The following is a 16253-nucleotide window of genomic DNA, read 5'->3' on the forward strand; positions in this document are numbered from 1 at the left end:
TTCACCATTGTTGGTGAAGCAGATTTTCAATAAATATGTTATCTATATGAAGCTAAAACAATGTGCTAGATGGCTCTTCTTGCCACTGCCAGTCATAGAGAGCAAGTTGTTGGGAAAATTTTCATGTCTCCCCCTCTTCCCCCCTGTATCTTAACAGCAGCATCCCAAGCTGCAGACTTTTCTTTGGAGCTTTAACGGCGCAGTCGTACAAACAGTGCTCGCCCTGAGTGAGTGCCGAGTTTCGAACACCTTCAACACTGCAGAAGAAGCTGATGAGGAGAGAGCTCCCGAAGGGCCGGTCAGTGATGAGCTGTATAAGAAACTGTCTTGTGGGTGGCACCTAACAGCATGGTGTGGTGTGTCGCAAAGCCAAAAACCCTGTCTCCTTTGGTTTGTCCTGCTTGAAAGCCTGTGACTTGTTACGGGCTTAAATAAGGACGCAGGCACAAGTTGTCCTGACCACGTGGTGTCGGTTAACGTTTCCATCACTGAAATAGCTTCTCTCTTTTGTAGCAAAGCTGTGAGATTTTCCCTGGCAACTGCTTTGACCGCCACTCCAAATAAAAGCCCCTTTTCCCAGGAGGAGCGGGGAGGTGGTGGCTGCCTTGTTGGTGGATGGAAGCGGTGCCTGGGCAGCGAAGCGGTCTGTACTGGTGAACGGTCCTGGGTGAGCTCATGGGCAGCTCACTGGCTCCCACACAGGCCTGGGCATGGCTGGAGAGGGAGAAGGTGCCAGGGACAGGCCCACTGGGCAGTCTGACTGCACCTGACCCATTCGGGGCTCACCATCATGGATGGTGGTGGTGGGCCTTGGGAAGGGCACTGCAGGAGAGAACGGTTCTCCACGTAGGCTGGGGCAAACCTTCCAAGAGGTGGCTGTGGATAGGGTTTCGCAGTCCCTCTAAAAGGATTGGGAAAAGCCATTTTCCCTAACCTGGAGAGCGGTTGGCTTTCCCCAGCCTGCCTCCTCCCTTCCAAAGGCGAGGATGAACTGGAAGAGGCCACATCCTGTTGCGGTGCCAGAGAAGGGACCGAGCTTTCACTTCGAGCCATTAGCAGAAGCTTGTTGGGGCTGAGGAGATGGTCCTGAGATTGGGCTGCTTGTGCCATCCCGCTGGGGCTGGGGGCCAGAGGTGCCCTTTGCTTCTCCCTCCCCAAACAGCACCCATGCCGAGAGGGAGGGGGTTTTGTCTTTCTTGCACGTGGCATCAGGGTCTGTCGTAGGACCTACAAGCAACAGCTCTGCGAGCTGTACTGGCTGCGAAAGAGCTGTCGGTAAAGGTGTAACATCTCAAGGGCCAGACCTCAGAAGGGATTGCAGGTAGGAAAGCATAATTGTAGTTGGTGTTTTCATTTGTCCAAAACAAGGACTGTCCATTTGCATCTATATACCTTTGTTTGTCTTCAAAGATAGTAATGGGGAAAATATATCGGCAGCCCTTTTTCCATCAGAAAGAAGGGAGGAGAGTACCTGCCAAGGGGACACAGCAGTGAGAAAAGCTGTCAACCCACAGGGACCCTCAGGTTACGGTTTGCAGCCTAGGGGCTGGAGCACCTGGATAAATGGGAGAAAGGGGCAAAAAAATATAAGCGAGGGAGCCCAGAGCCACCGAGCAGAGAAACTGTCCAGGGCTGCTGTGCCAGCGTGGGAGGTGGGCTGTGTGCCTTCGATTTGAGGCGCTCCCCTCAGAGGGAGCCTGGAAAGCTTTGGTGCCGCTGCTCCGGTCGGTGCTAATGAAGGGGCTCGCTCCTTTCATCGCAGCACTAATGAGAGATTATGGCTCCACCGCAGCCTTGAAACCAGAGTCAAGCTGTATCAAAGCGCCAGTCCGAATTAAGAGCCTTTCCCAGTGGCTGGTATTTTACAGCCCAGTGGCCAATTTCTAAGTCGTAGAGGCCAATTATTTCTGAAGCCTTTGGTGTGCAGCTAATGAAGGCCTGGAAGGGCCCTTCTAAATGGTTATAAGCCCTGTAGTCGGCAGAGATGTAATGGAGGTGGCAGGCACAATTAGCCATCCATAATTCCTCCTAGCAGCTGATTAAAGTCTCTTTATCCGTCTTACCGAGATCAGAAGGGCACATATTTGGGGAAATCAAAAATGCATTAGGGGCTGTCAGCCGGTGTCAGGGGCCCGTGCGCTGAGCCCTGGGGCAGCGGCCTGTGCCGGGAGCAGCACAGAGCTGCCGCGTGTCTCCCCGTGGGGTGCAGCCTCCTCTGTGCAGGTCCCCTGCAGCATCAGTCACCCCATCCTGTTATCCCAGCACCCCCTTTGGCTGTGTGGAGCAGGGCATGGGCTGGGGTGGCTCTTCGCTAAGGCCTCCCAAGTGCAGGAGCGCTCTGGTGAGCTTTTAGCTGCTGCGGGGACACCAAGGGGTGCTGGCCTCATCCTGCACCCAACGAGTGGTGAAGCGTCCACCAGCCAAATGGTACGAAGGGTGCTCACTGCAGCCGCCTTCCCTCGCTCTCCCCGCCCCGGGATGCTTCAGAATGTCCCGTGGTGGGAATTTTCATGGATGGGGCGAACGCAGCTGGAATGGGGAGCCCCCAGCCTGCCCAGCTCGAGCCCCGTGCTGGGGGCGGCTGGTTTTCCAGGGGTCTGTGCTAGCTCTTGGGGACGCGCACAGGCAGCGGGACGTGGACCGCTGGTCCCGAGCCAGGGGGATGCGCGAACCGTGGTCCCACGGGGGCTTCGGGGCGACGCCCGCTCCCCTGCACCCGAGCTGGGGTGGGATCAGGACGGGGCTTTCCTTGGGTGAGCTCGGGGCGGGGGGGGGGGGGGGGGGGGTGTTTCCCACGGGCCGGGTCCTGCCCCGTCCCCCGGTGCCTCACTCCCCGCGGGAGCGGGGGGGTCCGCGGAGCCCCCGCGCCCGCCCCCGCGGGGCCCGGCGGAGGGGTGGGGGTCCGCTCCCCCCGCCCGCCCCGGCCCAGAGCGCTGCCGGGGAGGCGCCGGGATGGAGCGGGCGGCGGGCGAGGGCCGGCCCCTGCTGCCGGCGGCGGCCGCGGGCAGCGCCGGGCTCTCCTCCGCCGGCGCCGTCTTCATCATGCTGAAGTCGGCGCTGGGCGCGGGGCTGCTGAGCTTCCCCTGGGCCTTCGGCAGGGCCGGCGGCGCCGCCCCCGCCCTCCTGGTGGAGCTGGTAAGGGGGGGCGGCGGGCCCGATCCGGGGTGGGGGCCGGGGGCGCGGGGCTGCGGGCAGCGGCGTCCCCAGGGGGAGCCGAGGCCCGGGGGGACGGGGCGAAGGGAGGGTGGGGTTCATCTGCCCCCGTGTCTGGGGGGCCGGCGGGGACCCTCCGCTTCGCCCGGCCTGCAGCGCCCGCGCCCCGACCCGGCGGGCGGGGAGAGCAGCCGGGGCAGGGGTGCCAAAGCCGCTGCCGCCTGAGAGGCACCTTCAGCTCAGCCTAAAATAAAACTGGGGGCTGGACCCTACGTGCCCCCAAACCCCAAATTGAAACCCAAAGTATCGCATAAGGCTGTTTCTCCATCCTTTTGCTGACCCACACTACCTGGGGCCACAGGGTGACCCGGCTGGTGACCTGGTCCCCGGCCGTGACCCTGCTGGGTCCCCCTCTGTCCGCGGGGTGACGGAGGGTCAGCGTGGTGCTTCTTGCCGGATCGTGTCCCCGCAGGGTTCACTGGTCTTCCTGGTGAGCGGGCTGGCGGTGCTGGGCTACGCGGCGGCCCTCAGCGCCCAGCCCACCTACCAGGGGGTCGTCCGGGCGGTGTGCGGGGCGGCGGCGGGGAAGCTCTGCGAGGTCTGCTTCCTCCTCAACCTCTTCATGATCTCCGTGGCCCTCCTCAGGGTGGTGGGCGACCAGCTGGAGAAACGTGAGTTGTTTCCCCCCACCGCCTTCAGGGCTTGCTTGGGGCCAGCGGCTCCCGGGAGAGGAGGAAAGTGGTCCCATGTGGGCTGGGGGCAGCCCCAGGGTTTTCTTGGGACCCCCGAGGACCTGGGGGTCCCTGGCCCTGCCATGGTGTGATGCTCCTGACCCCCTTGGGTCACCTTTTGGGGCGCAGCTGACCCCCCACTGCCCCTCGCAGTGTGTGACTCCCTGTACCCCAACGGGACGCTGAGCGGGGCCCCCCTGCCGCCCCCCTGGTACGTGGACCAGCGCTTCACTCTCTCGGCTCTCTGCGTCCTCGTCATCTTCCCGCTCTCCGTCCCCAGGGAGATTGGCTTCCAGAAGTACTCCAGGTACCACCTGGGCTACCCCTGCGGTGGCCCACCCCTGGGCACCCTGTACCCCAGGCCACCTCCTCCCTGTGGGGTCACGGGACCCCCCCTCCCTCCTGGCTGCCGGGGGTCTGTGTGCTGACGCTCTCCTGTGCCCCAGCAGCATCCTGGGCACGCTGGCCGCCTGCTACCTCACCCTGGTCATCGTCCTGAAATACCACCTGCAAGCAGAGAGCCTGGGCTCGCCCGAGCCCCCCCAGCCCTCCAGGTACGGATGGGGGGGGGGGTGTCAGCCCCACGTCCCTCCCACCCCGTGGCATCAGCAGTGGCATGGGGCAGGGCTAGAGGCAGTGCAGGGGGTGGCCCTGGGTGGCGGGGGTGAGCTGGGGACAACGCTGGCAGGGTGCTGGGTGGGTGGCAGCCCCCAGCCCCAGCTTTTGCTCCAGCAATCACCCCTTCTCCCAGAATCACCAGGCGGGAGGCTCCGGCGGTGGCATCCAGGCTTCACAGCGTATGCCACCAAGGTCCCCTCTGCCTCCAGGGACCTCACACCCTTCGCTTCCTTCCCCCCCATGCCACAGGGCCTCCTCCTGGGCCTCCATCTTCAGCGTCATCCCCACCATCTGCTTCGGCTTCCAGGTAGGTCACCCTGGCCCCACTGTCCCCGGCTGCCGGGGTGGTGCTGGCAGCCTCCCATGGCATCCCAGACCCTGGGGACACCATCCCTTGCAGGGGTGTTGCAGGGAAGGGGAACCGTGGCTGTCGCCAGAGGTGGCTGCAGGGCAGGACACAAGACCTTGGGGACAGGGGAGAGTGGGACAGGGCACCCATGGGTGGGAGGGAAGGCGGTGGTGGTGGGGGTTGTCCCTGCACGGGGCCCCAGCGCCATCCCCCCGTGCCTTGCAGTGCCACGAGGCCTGCGTGGCCATCTACAGCAGCATGCGCAACCAGAGCTTCTCCCACTGGGTCGCCGTCTCCGTGCTCTCCATGCTCATCTGCCTGCTCATCTACTCCCTCACCGGTAACCCCAGCACCGGAGCCCTCCACCCCTCCTTGCCCCAGGGGTCCCCTGTCCCCAGGGCTCATCCATCCTCCTCGGGGCTCCTCTGTCCTTCTCCCGGGCACGGCTGCCCACCCCTGTCTCCCCGTCGGCAGGGCTCTACGGCTACCTGACCTTCGGCGAGGCCGTGGCATCCGACGTCCTGATGTCCTACCCAGGGAACGACCCGGTTGTCATCGTCGCCCGCCTGCTCTTCGGCGTCTCCATTGTCACCATCTACCCCATCGTGGTGCTGCTGGGCAGGTGAGGGGGCAGTGGGCAGCCGGGTGTCCCCCCCGCAGCCAGTGCAGCTCCATTGGGTGCCATCGCTCCCCTGACCACCCCCCCAGGTCGGTGGTGCGGGACGTGTGGGCGACCCCCAAGCGTGGGGCTGCAGCGGCACCTGAGGCGCACGAGCGGCGGAACCGGGTGGCACTGACAGTCACCTGGATGGCCGCCACGCTCGCCATCGCCCTGTTCGTCCCGGACATCGGCAAGGTCATCGAGCTCATCGGGGGCATCAGCGCCTTCTTCATCTTCATCTTCCCAGGCAAGAGTGCGCAGTGGGAGGGAGGGGAGGGGTCGCCAGCGCCAAGAGCATGGCTGGGGGGATGGGGGGGCTGTGGTGGTGGGTGGCCCATCCTGGCCCCGTTTTGGGGACGCAGGGGCGTGCTCGTGGGGCACGCCGCAGTGGGGCCTGGGTGAGGGGTGCCGTGGTGGTGGGGCTGAGTCTCTGCGTTGGCGACAGGGCTGTGCCTGGTGTGCATGACAGGGACCCGCACCCTCGGGCCACGCAAAAAGTGAGTGTCCGCGGGCTCGGCGGCGGCGGGCAAGGGCAAGGGCAGGGGCAGGGTGCGGCATCCCATGATCCATGGTCCAAGCAGGGTCCCTGGGGGTCACCCTGGCCAAGGCGGGAGCCCCATGAAGAGGCGGATTTGGGGACCCTGTAGGCACTGAAAGCAGCAACACTTGCTGTGGGACATGGGGCTGCGGTGGGGCTGAAGTGTGGGTGTGGAGGGATGTGCTCCAATATTTGGGATGTGCCCAGGTATTGGGGCTGTGCCTGGGTATCAGGGATGTGCCTGGGTATCTGGGACAAGCCCAGGCACTGGGGAGGTGCCCAGGTATCGGGGTGTGCCCGGGTACCAGGGATGTGCCCAGGCATCAGGGAGGTGCCCGTGTACCAGACCCCTTGAAAGGCAGAGCAGCTGTAGGGGAAGGAGAGCCGTGGGGTTTGGAGGCACTGGGGCACCCGGTTGGGGCTGGGTGGGGGTCAGAGGGGCACGGTGCCCCAAGGCGGGCAGCTGTCACGCGTTCAGTGTCTCTTGTGCCGGGGTGGTGTGTCCCCATTACCGCTCCCGGACGGAGAGGCTGGGGCACAGCAGCAGCCTGTGTCGGGGGGACCTGGCACGGTGCTGGCACGTTTTGGTGTAAGGGTGTGCCAAAGCGCGTCTGCAGTGCCCGTGGGGGAGCAGAGGAGTCTGAGTGAGGATGGAGGTGGTGTGGGGGGGGTCCTGTCCCCCATGGCTGCTGGAGGGAGCACCCCAGGACCTTGGGGTCTTGGACAAGAGGGTGCCCTGGCGGGGGGGGGGGGGGGGCATGGCTGTCTGGGCAGGGGCAAGGGTGCACCCAGGGGTGCCGAAGTGCTGGGGGTGCCAAGGCAGGAGGTGAGCAGGGGCACCCAGGTGGGCGACCAGGGCTTGGAGAGGTCCCTCGGGGAGACCCGCCAGGGCGTGAGCGCTGGAGTGCCGTCACGAGGAGAGGGGACAACACAAGCCGGGGTGAAGGGGACAGCGAGGGGACAGTCCCAGCCTGCCCGGGGCAGTTCGGGAAGGTGTACGGTGCTGACGACCCCGCAGTGGAGCAGCAGCGGGGTTTGGGGGTGAGTGCCGCGTCCCGGGGGCTTGGTGTCCGGCCGAGGTGGGGGGCCGCGTGCCCGGGGAGAGGGGGACAGGGAGGTGCAAACCACAGGGGGATGGAGCCGGGGACGGGACAGGGGTGGTGGCATGTGGCAGTAGGGTGGGGGCTGGGGGTGTGTGGGAGCCACCGTGCCCAAGCACGGGGGGCCGATGTGGGTCTGTGCCCCCTCGGCGGGGCCACCAGGTGCGGGCAGAACTGGGGATGGTCTTGTGGTGGCACCTGCTAAGCTTTTGACCAGGTTTTCCATCTCATTGCAGTGGGCACGGGGGATGAGCTGGAGGGGCTTCCGGGGTCTTCGGCCATCCGCCGGGACCGATGCAGAGGAGTATGGCAGAGAAGGCTGAGACCCCGCAGAAGTCCCCACACCCAGGGGGGCCGGGGCCCAGGGGGTGGCATGTTACTGGGGGTCGGCTCTGTCCCACCGGCCCCCTGCTCTTGTCCCCGCAGGGCTGCTCTCATTGCCTGGGGCGTCCTCTCCGTGCTCGGCGGTGCCTTCGTCTGCGGGCAGAGCGCGGCCCTGGCCGTGCTGGGGCTGCTGCGCTGAGGGGCCATGGACCCCCCCCGCCATCGTGCCCCCTACCATGACCCCTCTCACCATGCCTCCCCCAGCCCCATCGCCCCGGACAGCTGCCCTGGACACAGCTACACCGCTGGATCCCATTGCGGTTTTATTTGGCATCACCGTCCCCGTTGTACAGCAGCTAATAAAGACGGGACAGGGTATTGGCGAGGGCCCCGCGCCACGCACCCTGAGGGACCCCCGGGCATGGCGGGGTGGGGGCAGGATGGGCAGCGAGTGCTGCACACACACAGACAGACACACAGACAGACGTACAGACCCCAGGAAGGGCGGGGGGGCAGCCACCCCAACGCCTGCAAGGCACCTGCTGCCACTGCGCACACGTGAAGGAAACCCCTCGGGACCACCCATGCCCCTCAAGACTAAGTGGGACCCCGGGAGCAGGGACACCCCCATTTGCCACCACCCAGACCCCCTCCAGGGCTATGGGTCCCCATCCCTGTGGGCACACACACACTGTGCTGGGCACAGTCTCACCCCCCCACCCCCTCCCTGGGTGACCCTGGGGACTAGCAGGGACCCCCAACTTACACCCCCCCCCAGGGGGGGTCCAGCCTCCCATTCCCACCCCTGCCCCTCACCACCAGCTCCCTACCCCTGCCTTGCCCCCTCCCCATCACCTGGCTGCCTGCACCCTGCCTCCCCTACTCCCTGCCTGCCCATTCCTGGGGGATGCCCCCCCCTCCCCAGCCCCTCCCTGGCAGACCCCAGGGGGGCACTCCCCCCCCCCAGAAACTACCCCATTGCAGGGAGAGGTGAGCCAGGTGATGGGGTAGCTGAGGGCGGGACCCTTTGGGGTGCTGGGGACACACACGGGGGGGGTTCTTCACTGTAGACAGGTCACACCGACACCTCGCACCCCCCAGCCACGCGGAGGGTGATGGCCACCCCGTAGCGGGGACGGGCGCTGGTGGGCCCCCCGGCACTGGTGGTCACTCTCTGCTCAGGGTGCACCAGGCGGCTGCAGGGGAATGGCACCGGAGGGTCACCCCAGCCTGGCCCCACATCACCCTGACCCTCCCCGTCCCACCCAGCCCAGCCCATGCTGTCCCCCACCCCGTGTCCCCTGCCCACCCCTGCTCCCCGACAATGGGAGTGGTGCTGGCCGCCCGGGGGTCCCTGTCCCCCACCCCATGGGGTGGCCGCCCTCCTACCTGGCACGGCCACGCTGGAGACGGCCTCGGGCTGGCTCAGCGTGTCCACCTTGACGTGCTGGAAGCCCTTGCAGGTGGCACTCTGCAGGTGCCTGCGCCCAGGCGGGAGAGAGTGGGTGACAGCCGCCCCCTAAATGACCATCCCAGCCCCCCCGCAGCCCTGTCGGCTCTGGCAGGGGCTGGGTGCCAGCAGCCCCGCTCACCCTCCCCTTGGGCAAAGCACCCTGCCATGGTTCAGGATGGTGAGACCTCCCATCCCCCATGTCCAAAGGCATCCCCAGGTGGGAGATGCACAGAGCCCTCCGGAGCCCACTCTCCCCTTTACAGTGACAGCCCAGGACAGACAGACGGATCCTCACCCCTGCCATCAGACAGGGGACTGAGCTTGGGGCTCAGCGGCTCCAACACCCCTCCGCGCCCGAGCACCCCACCCAAAACCCGAGCTTTTTGCGCCCCCTCCCCTACCTCTTCCAGTCCTCCTCAGTCTCCCAGAACTCGTAGACGATGAAGGTGACCCCGTCAGGCAGCTTCACCGCCGTGACGCTGGTGGGAGAGGGGTGAGCCCCGAACCAGGGAGCATCCCTCCCTCCTCGGCCTCTGCAGCCGCAGGCACGCTGTAGGGTGGGCCACCGAGGGGTGTCCCCAGCCCCAGCAACCCAGGTGCCCCCCCCAGCACTCCCCAGCCCATGCAAAAGGGTTTTTCTGGCTGAGCGTCACTACACCCCAAATCCTGGCTGGTTTGCCTCAGCCTTTCACTTGATGGGGTGCCCCTTGCTGCGAGGGCAGCTGGTCACCCCCTGCCCACCCCCCCGACCCCCCCCGAGCCCCCCGGTCCCCCGATGCCTGTGGTACCCACTGGAAGCAGTCCCGCTCCCCGGCCACGCTCTTCAGGTACTGCTTCAGGGAGCTGCAAAACTCGCCCAGGTGCTTGTGCGACACTGTCATCTCGTCCCGCACCAGGAGGAGGTACTGCCGGGCCCCCCCCAAAACACAGCGGCACGTGAGACCCAAAAAGCACAGTGACCCTCCCCGCCAAGTCCAATGCCACGCTGCAGGGACACCCCAGCACCCCGTGGGTGCACTCTCACCGTGCAAGCCGTGCTCTCGCTGTCCGACAGCCGCTGGTGCAGGTCAAACCAGAGAGTCTGGGAAAAGGGGGGGAAGAAGTGGGGGGGTGGGCTGAGGCTGCGTGTCCCTCCCAGGCTGGTGGGTTTCTGTCCCCAGCGGTTGGCATGACGGGCTGTGCCCCCTTCTCTGCAGGGGAGGGCTCCGAGAGCCATTTGCACCTTCACGCCCTCCCGTTAGGACCCTCTGCAAAAGCTCCCCGTGCTCCCGGCGGAGCCGACATCCCCAACACCATGTCAAATCATCAATTCACGATCCCTGGATTGTCCCTGGGGCAGCAGGAGCAGGGGTACCCATCCCTCCCCAGTGCCCACTCGCGCCTTCCCAGCCCTGGGCACACTCTTATTTCCTCTGGAAACCACGATCGACATTTTTCTGCGCTCAACCTTCACAGCATCTCTCTGCCCCCACGCACAGCACCACCTTCCCCTGTCCCCTTTGGCCCTGGAAATGCAAACCAGGAGGATTTCAGAAACATGTCCTGCACTGCAACATTTTCTCCTTCAGTCCCTAGATGGAGTAAGACTGCCTCTGCAAGCGATCTTGCCTTCTTCCCTATGTTCTTTTCTTGTTTAAACAAACTCACAGTTAATCATTCCATGTTCAGTATCTGCCGTCAGCTCATAGGACGTAATATTCTCCCCCACCACCTGCAACCCAACTCCCACCCGCAGCCAGTGCACGCCATGGCACAGGGATGGGCATGGCCACCTCTTGGTCACCTCCGTCCCAACCAGGGCAGGGAGGTGGTGTGGCTGCGGGGACACCCAAGGGACAGCCCCACGTGCGGAAACGCTGGCCCTTACCTTGTCCTCCAGCCTGCCGATCAGCTCGGCCAGCCTGTTGATCTGCCCCTCCAGCCCCTCCGCCTTGGTGTCGGCGGAACCTGCGCGGAGCCAGGAGGCAGTGATGGAGTGAGAGGCACCCGTGGGCACCCCCAAGAGCACCGCTGCCCTCCGGGGAAGTCAAGCATCACCCCAAGCTTCCCCTGGCTGCCAGTGTGGCCGGGAAGCGGCCATCGCTTACCAGTCTGGAAGTTCTTCCCGTGCTCCCTGGGGACCATCCGGCTGGTGGGAGAGTAGCTGGGCACGGGACTGTCGTACCAGGTGTCCATCAGCCCGTGGCCAGCCTTGCTGGGGTAGTGCCTGCGAGCAGAGAGCATACGGGCCATCAGGGAGGGCAGAGCCGGGCACGTACAGCGCGGTGTGAGCTGGTCGCAGGGAGCTGACGTTGGAGCATCCTTTTTGGCAGCTCTGCCACCGACACCAGCCCCCTTGGAGAGCAGCAGTGCCTGCACCGTGCCCAAGCAGCACAGGCTTCCCCCCATACCATCCTTCAGCATCATCCGGCACGGGGAGAGGGTCAGAATTAGAGCAATATCAGTGGGCTGCTCCCCGCAGCCGTCACTTTTCTTTCCTGTTTATGAAAAACCGCAGCAGCCCTCCCGGCATCTCCTACAGCCTTCAGGGATTTTTTTTCTCCCCTAGACAGACACCTGCAACATTGGGCATTCGGGTGCCGGTAGCTGTGCCCAGCCGGCTGGCTGCACCTCAGTTGCTGTCACACAGGTGGCACACAGGCTGCCCGTGCCCAAACTGCTGCCCGGGAGCAGGGGAAGCCTGCCCGCCTGGCCGTGCATCCCACCGACAGGCTGCAGCCACGGTTCTCCTGGAGAGCGGAGACACATCCACCGTAGCATCTCCTTCACCTTGCTTCTTCCTTTGGGGCTACAGAGCCCATTTGGCCTGGCTGATCCTGCAACACCTCCTAGAGAAAAGGAACGTGTGTGTGTGCACACGTGCATGCATGTACCCCCTGAGACATCAATGACCATCCAGCCCCAGCTCCTCGGTGGTCCCCCAAGGCCCTCGTTCATTTGCAAACCAGAGAGGATGCCAAGACCTGCCAGCCCCACGAGGGTTTGCAGCTGCCAGCCGTGTGCGGCGAGATGGGCATGAGTTTTGGGAAGGATGACTTTCTCTTTCCTCCACCCGTGGGAAGCCTGAGCCGCAGAGGGAGAGGCTGAGCTGCTCAAAGGGTTTCCAGTGTCTCCTTCCAACGAGAGCAGCTCTGTGCTGGCTGCCTGCTGATGGAGGTGCCCGGGAGCCCTGGCTCCTCTTGGCATCTCTTGCCAGCTGTGTGGCTCCCACCTGGAGATAACACGCCGAGGGCCAGGGAGCCGATGGGCACAAGACTGGCCAGCATCATCCCTGCCCGCCTGTCCCTCCCCAGGCACCCTGCTCCCTCCAAAGCGCAGCAGCCGGGTGTCCCCTTTGCCCTCCCCGGCTATCCCGGGCAATTTCAGCTGGCTCCTTTGGTGCTGAGGGAGCAACGTCTGGGCTGCCGCTGTCCCCCCAAAATCAGCCAATGTGGACTTGACCATGCACACGGGAACGTGATGAGCAGAGCTGGTCCCAAAGAACATCCCCAAGATAAGGAAGCACGAACAGTGATAAAGGTGGCAGGAACCTCCCCGTTGCTACGGGCTGTGCAATAGTCCCACTGCCAGCACTGAATAATCCTCCACCGATAGGCAGGAAATTAGGCGAGAGCAGACAGAGATTTCTTTTTAATCACAATTTAATGAGGTGTCTCAGGCTTGGACGCTCTGCTCTCGCATTTCATTTTTACAGCCCTTTATTTTGGTGCTTTTTAGGCCACCTCTTTGTCTTCATGCAGATGCATGAGATCATTTTTTGTGGGGTGGTTTTATTTTTTTTTTTTTTTGGCTATTATTGCCATGAGAAAACAACTACAATACTCCTCATTATAAACTAGGCCCACATGTCGGCAAATAAAAGCCAGCAAAGTCTTTTATGGGCTCTAATTGCTCCGTCTGATGTTGGGTTCGTTTCCTCCTCATTGTTTCCCAGGAGCTCTTACTTTTTCCACGTGTTTTGTACAAGGTTTGCCACAGGCCAGCAGTTTCCTTCCAAAACGGGGAGAAGAAAGTGATGTGGGGTGATGAAGCCCGGAGCATTCCTCCTAGGAAAGCTGGTGAGATGTCACCAGTGCTGCCCAGGGTCTCACTGTGTCCCAGGCAGCAACAGCTCCTGTGAGACCAGCCCAGGGTGCAACTGCTGCCCATGTTAAAACCCAAAAACCGCCGAGACCTGGCTGCAGTGAAGCATTCGGGCATGTCAGCCCCTGCAGTGTCCCAGCGCGGAGCTGGGATTTGCACTCTCTGTGCTCCATGTGCCCTGGTCCCCTCTGCCCGCCCGCAGTTTGGGGAAGCCAAGGCATCCCCCCCGAGCATCCCGTGGCCTCCTGGCCTGCAGGTATGGCAGGAGAGGGATTGGCTTCCTGATGCATCTGATGAACAGTTTCCGTGGCAACTTGTCCTGGTTACAGCCGGTGACAGTGGTACGCCACAGAGGCAAGCGACACTGTGACACCAAGGGGAGCTGTGCTGAGGTTTGGGCTATGCTGCCGGGTACCCCTTGTATTTTAGCCCTGGCAGCACTTGAGAAATCTTGAAATTGTCTCCTCTGTCTTCTCCAAGCTCGGCAGCACATGCCGGGCTGCTGGGAGGGGGACAGTCCCGTGCCCTCACATGGCACCCGAGGATGGCGGTACCTGTCCCCAGCGCACAAGCACCTTTCAGCTCCGTGGATGATTTCACCCTCTGGGTGCCGCGGCAGGAGGGACAGCATCCCCAGCTGGGAAGCCGCCCACTGCGGGCTGTCCCCAGCCCACCCCAGACACAGCCAGCCTGCTGCTGGTGCCCGTGTTTTGCCCTGGATGGGACTGGTGGCTTTGCTCAGAGAAGCAGCCTCGTGCACCCAGCGCTGCCCAGCCCGGCCCAGGGTGCTGCCTCCTTGTTTGCACCCCCCGCACCGCTCACACTGGAGAGTAAGGGACAGAGCAGCGGAGGAAAGCCCTCAGAGCTCTTGGGAAGCCGGGAAGGGAAGCAAAGAGAAAGGCAGCCACTCGCCTGGCTCCCCTTTGCTGTCGCACACCATCTTCTGCACTTTCCCTCGCCCCGCAAAAGCACCCTCCTCCTCTCCCTCCACCCCCCTGCACCAAAATCAGCCGGGAAGCGGAGAGGAGGGCAGGAGGTGCTGCAGACCTGGCGGGGTTGGTTTGCTCGTCGATGGCATCCACGGCACTCTCCACGGAGCTCAGCAGCGACTGGGTCTGGTTCGCCGTCTCCTTCAGCAGGAAGCGGGTCACGAACTGGTCCACGTTGCTGCCGCTCTCGTACACCTGCCAGGGCAGACGAGGAGCACGGTGAGACCCAGCACCGACCGCCCAGCGCCGGCGGGCACCCCGGCTGCTGCGGCATCCCACGCGCAAGTGGGTGCCTTCTGTGTCCTCGACCGTAAGGGCCACGGGAGGAGTGAGCATCAGCTGTCCCACCCCATGGGAAGCATCTAGCCTTCCAGCATCCATCACCCCTGGGACAGAGGCTGTGATGGGAGGGAGTGTGGGCAGGGAGGCACATCAGCATTGCTTTATTTCTAGATAAATAAAGCAAAGTAAAGAGGCAATTACCCAAAGCCCATAGTTGCTCCCTTCACCGTGATCTTAAATTACTTTACTATTGCCTTGCAGGGCAAGAGCCAGCGGGTGCAGGTAGGAAAAGTGGCCCCTCCTGTGCTTTAGAGATCCCCACTCCGAGAGCTTCAGCGTGTTATTTAGTGCCTTAGTCCACAACAGTGCGGTCAACCCAGCACTAAAGTAAAAGGGGTTTGGGATGATGAACATGGGTCTCACCGGGGAACCACAAGCTGAAGATGCCTTCAAGCCAGCGGCAGAAAGCTCTGGCAGTCCACACCCAGCCTCCCTCCCGTCCCGCGCTGCGAGGCAAGAGCCTCAGCGTATTTCGTATTTCGGCATTAGGGTTTTTTTCTGAAGAGGGAGAAAAGGAGAGCTCTGGCCATGTGGGGCCAGAGGCAGGGGGGAGCCAGCCCGCGGAGCAGGAATGCCTTCAGCGGGAGGCAGGCTGCTCCCGGGGAGCTTTGGTGGAGGAGGACAAGCTATTTGAGCAACAGAAGCTCCCGGGGTAATCCAAACCCTCCTGAGACAGAAAACACTTAATAAAACGTTTTAACAGCACAACTGATCTGCTTAAAGCACGCATGGCCCCTTCCCCAGCACAGCCTTGCTGCGCCCTGCCCATGGCAGGGTCCTGCTCCTCCACCTCCTGCCAGCCACCGGCAGAGGCGGGACACTGGCACAAGTAGACCGACACTGGCACAACCGGACCGACACTGGCACAACCGGACCGACACCAGCACAACTAGTCCAACGCTGGCCCAACCAGTCCAACACTGGCCCGACACCACTCCAACCAGTCCAACACCAGCCCAACTGGTTTGACCCCAGCCGAACCAGATCAAGACCAGCCCAGCCAGGCCAGTGGCCACACCAGTTCTGGCTGAAGATAACCACTCAGCATCAGAGCTAAAAAAACTTGTGGTGAAAAAAAAAGCCTCTTCTAAACCCAAACTCACTAGCATCACTTCTTCTCCAGACTCTTTCCAACCCATCAGTGCCTGCTGGGACAGCACGTAGCCCTGGCAAACCCCAGCCCATCCCTGCGTGCTGGCATCTCCTGGCACAGGACTCCTCCAGGACTCATGACTTTTTGGTGCCATAACATGGGGACGGATGCTCCTGGCTCTCTGCATGCAGCTGGCAATGACCAAACTCAGGGGTGAGACTGGAGTGGCCCCAGCACCACCAGTTATCTGAGCACGCAGCGGCACAACGTGAGTACCCCCAGCTCCTCAAAGCAAATTGCTCTTGTTTTATGGCGAAGCGATTAAAAAGGGTTATTTCCATGGCAACCGGAGCGGCTCCGCAAGAACCCGGAGGGCCTTTATCTCCTGTTTTAAATCATAAAAGAAGAATGAGCTGAAGAAAAACACTTCTGGGGAAACTGGTGGCAGAGCTGATTTCTCACCCCTGATTTGGTAGGGAGCACGAGTTTCTTGATGGCTTCTTAAGCACCCAACTAACGTGGTGGTTAATGACTTCTCTCTAACACAAAAGATTTGCTCCCCTCCCTGTCACAGCCGTGGTGTTTCTGGGGGACGCGCACAACGTCCGTCATCGCCGGACGGGGATGCTGAAGCAAACTGCCATGCAGTGTGCTGTATTCGTGATCTCCTGCAGCTGCTCACTGTAGCACCCTTGGGTGGCAGGGAAGGAGACACAAGAAGGGCAGGGATCGATGCGTTGCTCTTTCACTAGCACAGCCCATCCCAGGACACTGATCAAATGGAGACGGGACCGGCTCAGGGCACTCCATGGGCTGCAG

General features: G+C 62.8%; 2 protein-coding genes across 2 annotated transcripts in view; one reads left to right on the forward strand and one right to left on the reverse strand.

Annotated features, from left to right (window-relative positions):
• Positions 1–3012: 3012 nt before the first annotated feature.
• On the forward strand, positions 3013–7673 carry SLC38A8 (solute carrier family 38 member 8). The gene is made up of 10 exons (XM_059824886.1): positions 3013–3135; positions 3626–3824; positions 4038–4191; positions 4334–4438; positions 4752–4809; positions 5077–5191; positions 5326–5473; positions 5560–5759; positions 5958–6009; positions 7577–7673. The coding sequence occupies exons 1-10, from the start codon at positions 3043–3045 to the stop codon at positions 7671–7673; spliced, it is 1221 nt and encodes a 406-aa protein (XP_059680869.1). The 5' UTR covers positions 3013–3042.
• A 968-nt stretch (positions 7674–8641) lies between these two features.
• NECAB2 (N-terminal EF-hand calcium binding protein 2) overlaps positions 8642–16253 on the reverse strand; it is an 85374-nt gene continuing 77762 nt past the window's right edge. Inside the window, exons 6-13 of the mRNA XM_059825028.1 lie at positions 14058–14194; positions 11015–11133; positions 10795–10874; positions 9952–10008; positions 9720–9832; positions 9329–9406; positions 8864–8955; positions 8642–8670 (exon numbers count right to left, since the gene is read on the reverse strand). Of these exons, the coding sequence (XP_059681011.1) occupies positions 8642–8670; positions 8864–8955; positions 9329–9406; positions 9720–9832; positions 9952–10008; positions 10795–10874; positions 11015–11133; positions 14058–14194 (705 nt within the window). The remainder of the gene's footprint in view (positions 8671–8863; positions 8956–9328; positions 9407–9719; positions 9833–9951; positions 10009–10794; positions 10875–11014; positions 11134–14057; positions 14195–16253) is intronic.

Source organism: Gavia stellata, chromosome 15, assembly GCF_030936135.1.
Source record: "Gavia stellata isolate bGavSte3 chromosome 15, bGavSte3.hap2, whole genome shotgun sequence".
Lineage (NCBI taxonomy): Eukaryota > Metazoa > Chordata > Aves > Gaviiformes > Gaviidae > Gavia > Gavia stellata.

Excerpts from the sequence above, each read along its gene's own strand:
- SLC38A8 (XM_059824886.1), top strand. The coding sequence starts at position 3,043 with ATGCTGAAGTCGGCGCTGGGCGCGGGGCTGCTGAGCTTCCCCTGGGCC. Across the intron at positions 3,825-4,037 it reads GGGCGACCAGCTGGAGAAAC|TGTGTGACTCCCTGTACCCC; the intron begins GTGAGTTGTTTC and ends TGCCCCTCGCAG. Across the intron at positions 4,192-4,333 it reads GGCTTCCAGAAGTACTCCAG|CATCCTGGGCACGCTGGCCG; the intron begins GTACCACCTGGG and ends GTGCCCCAGCAG.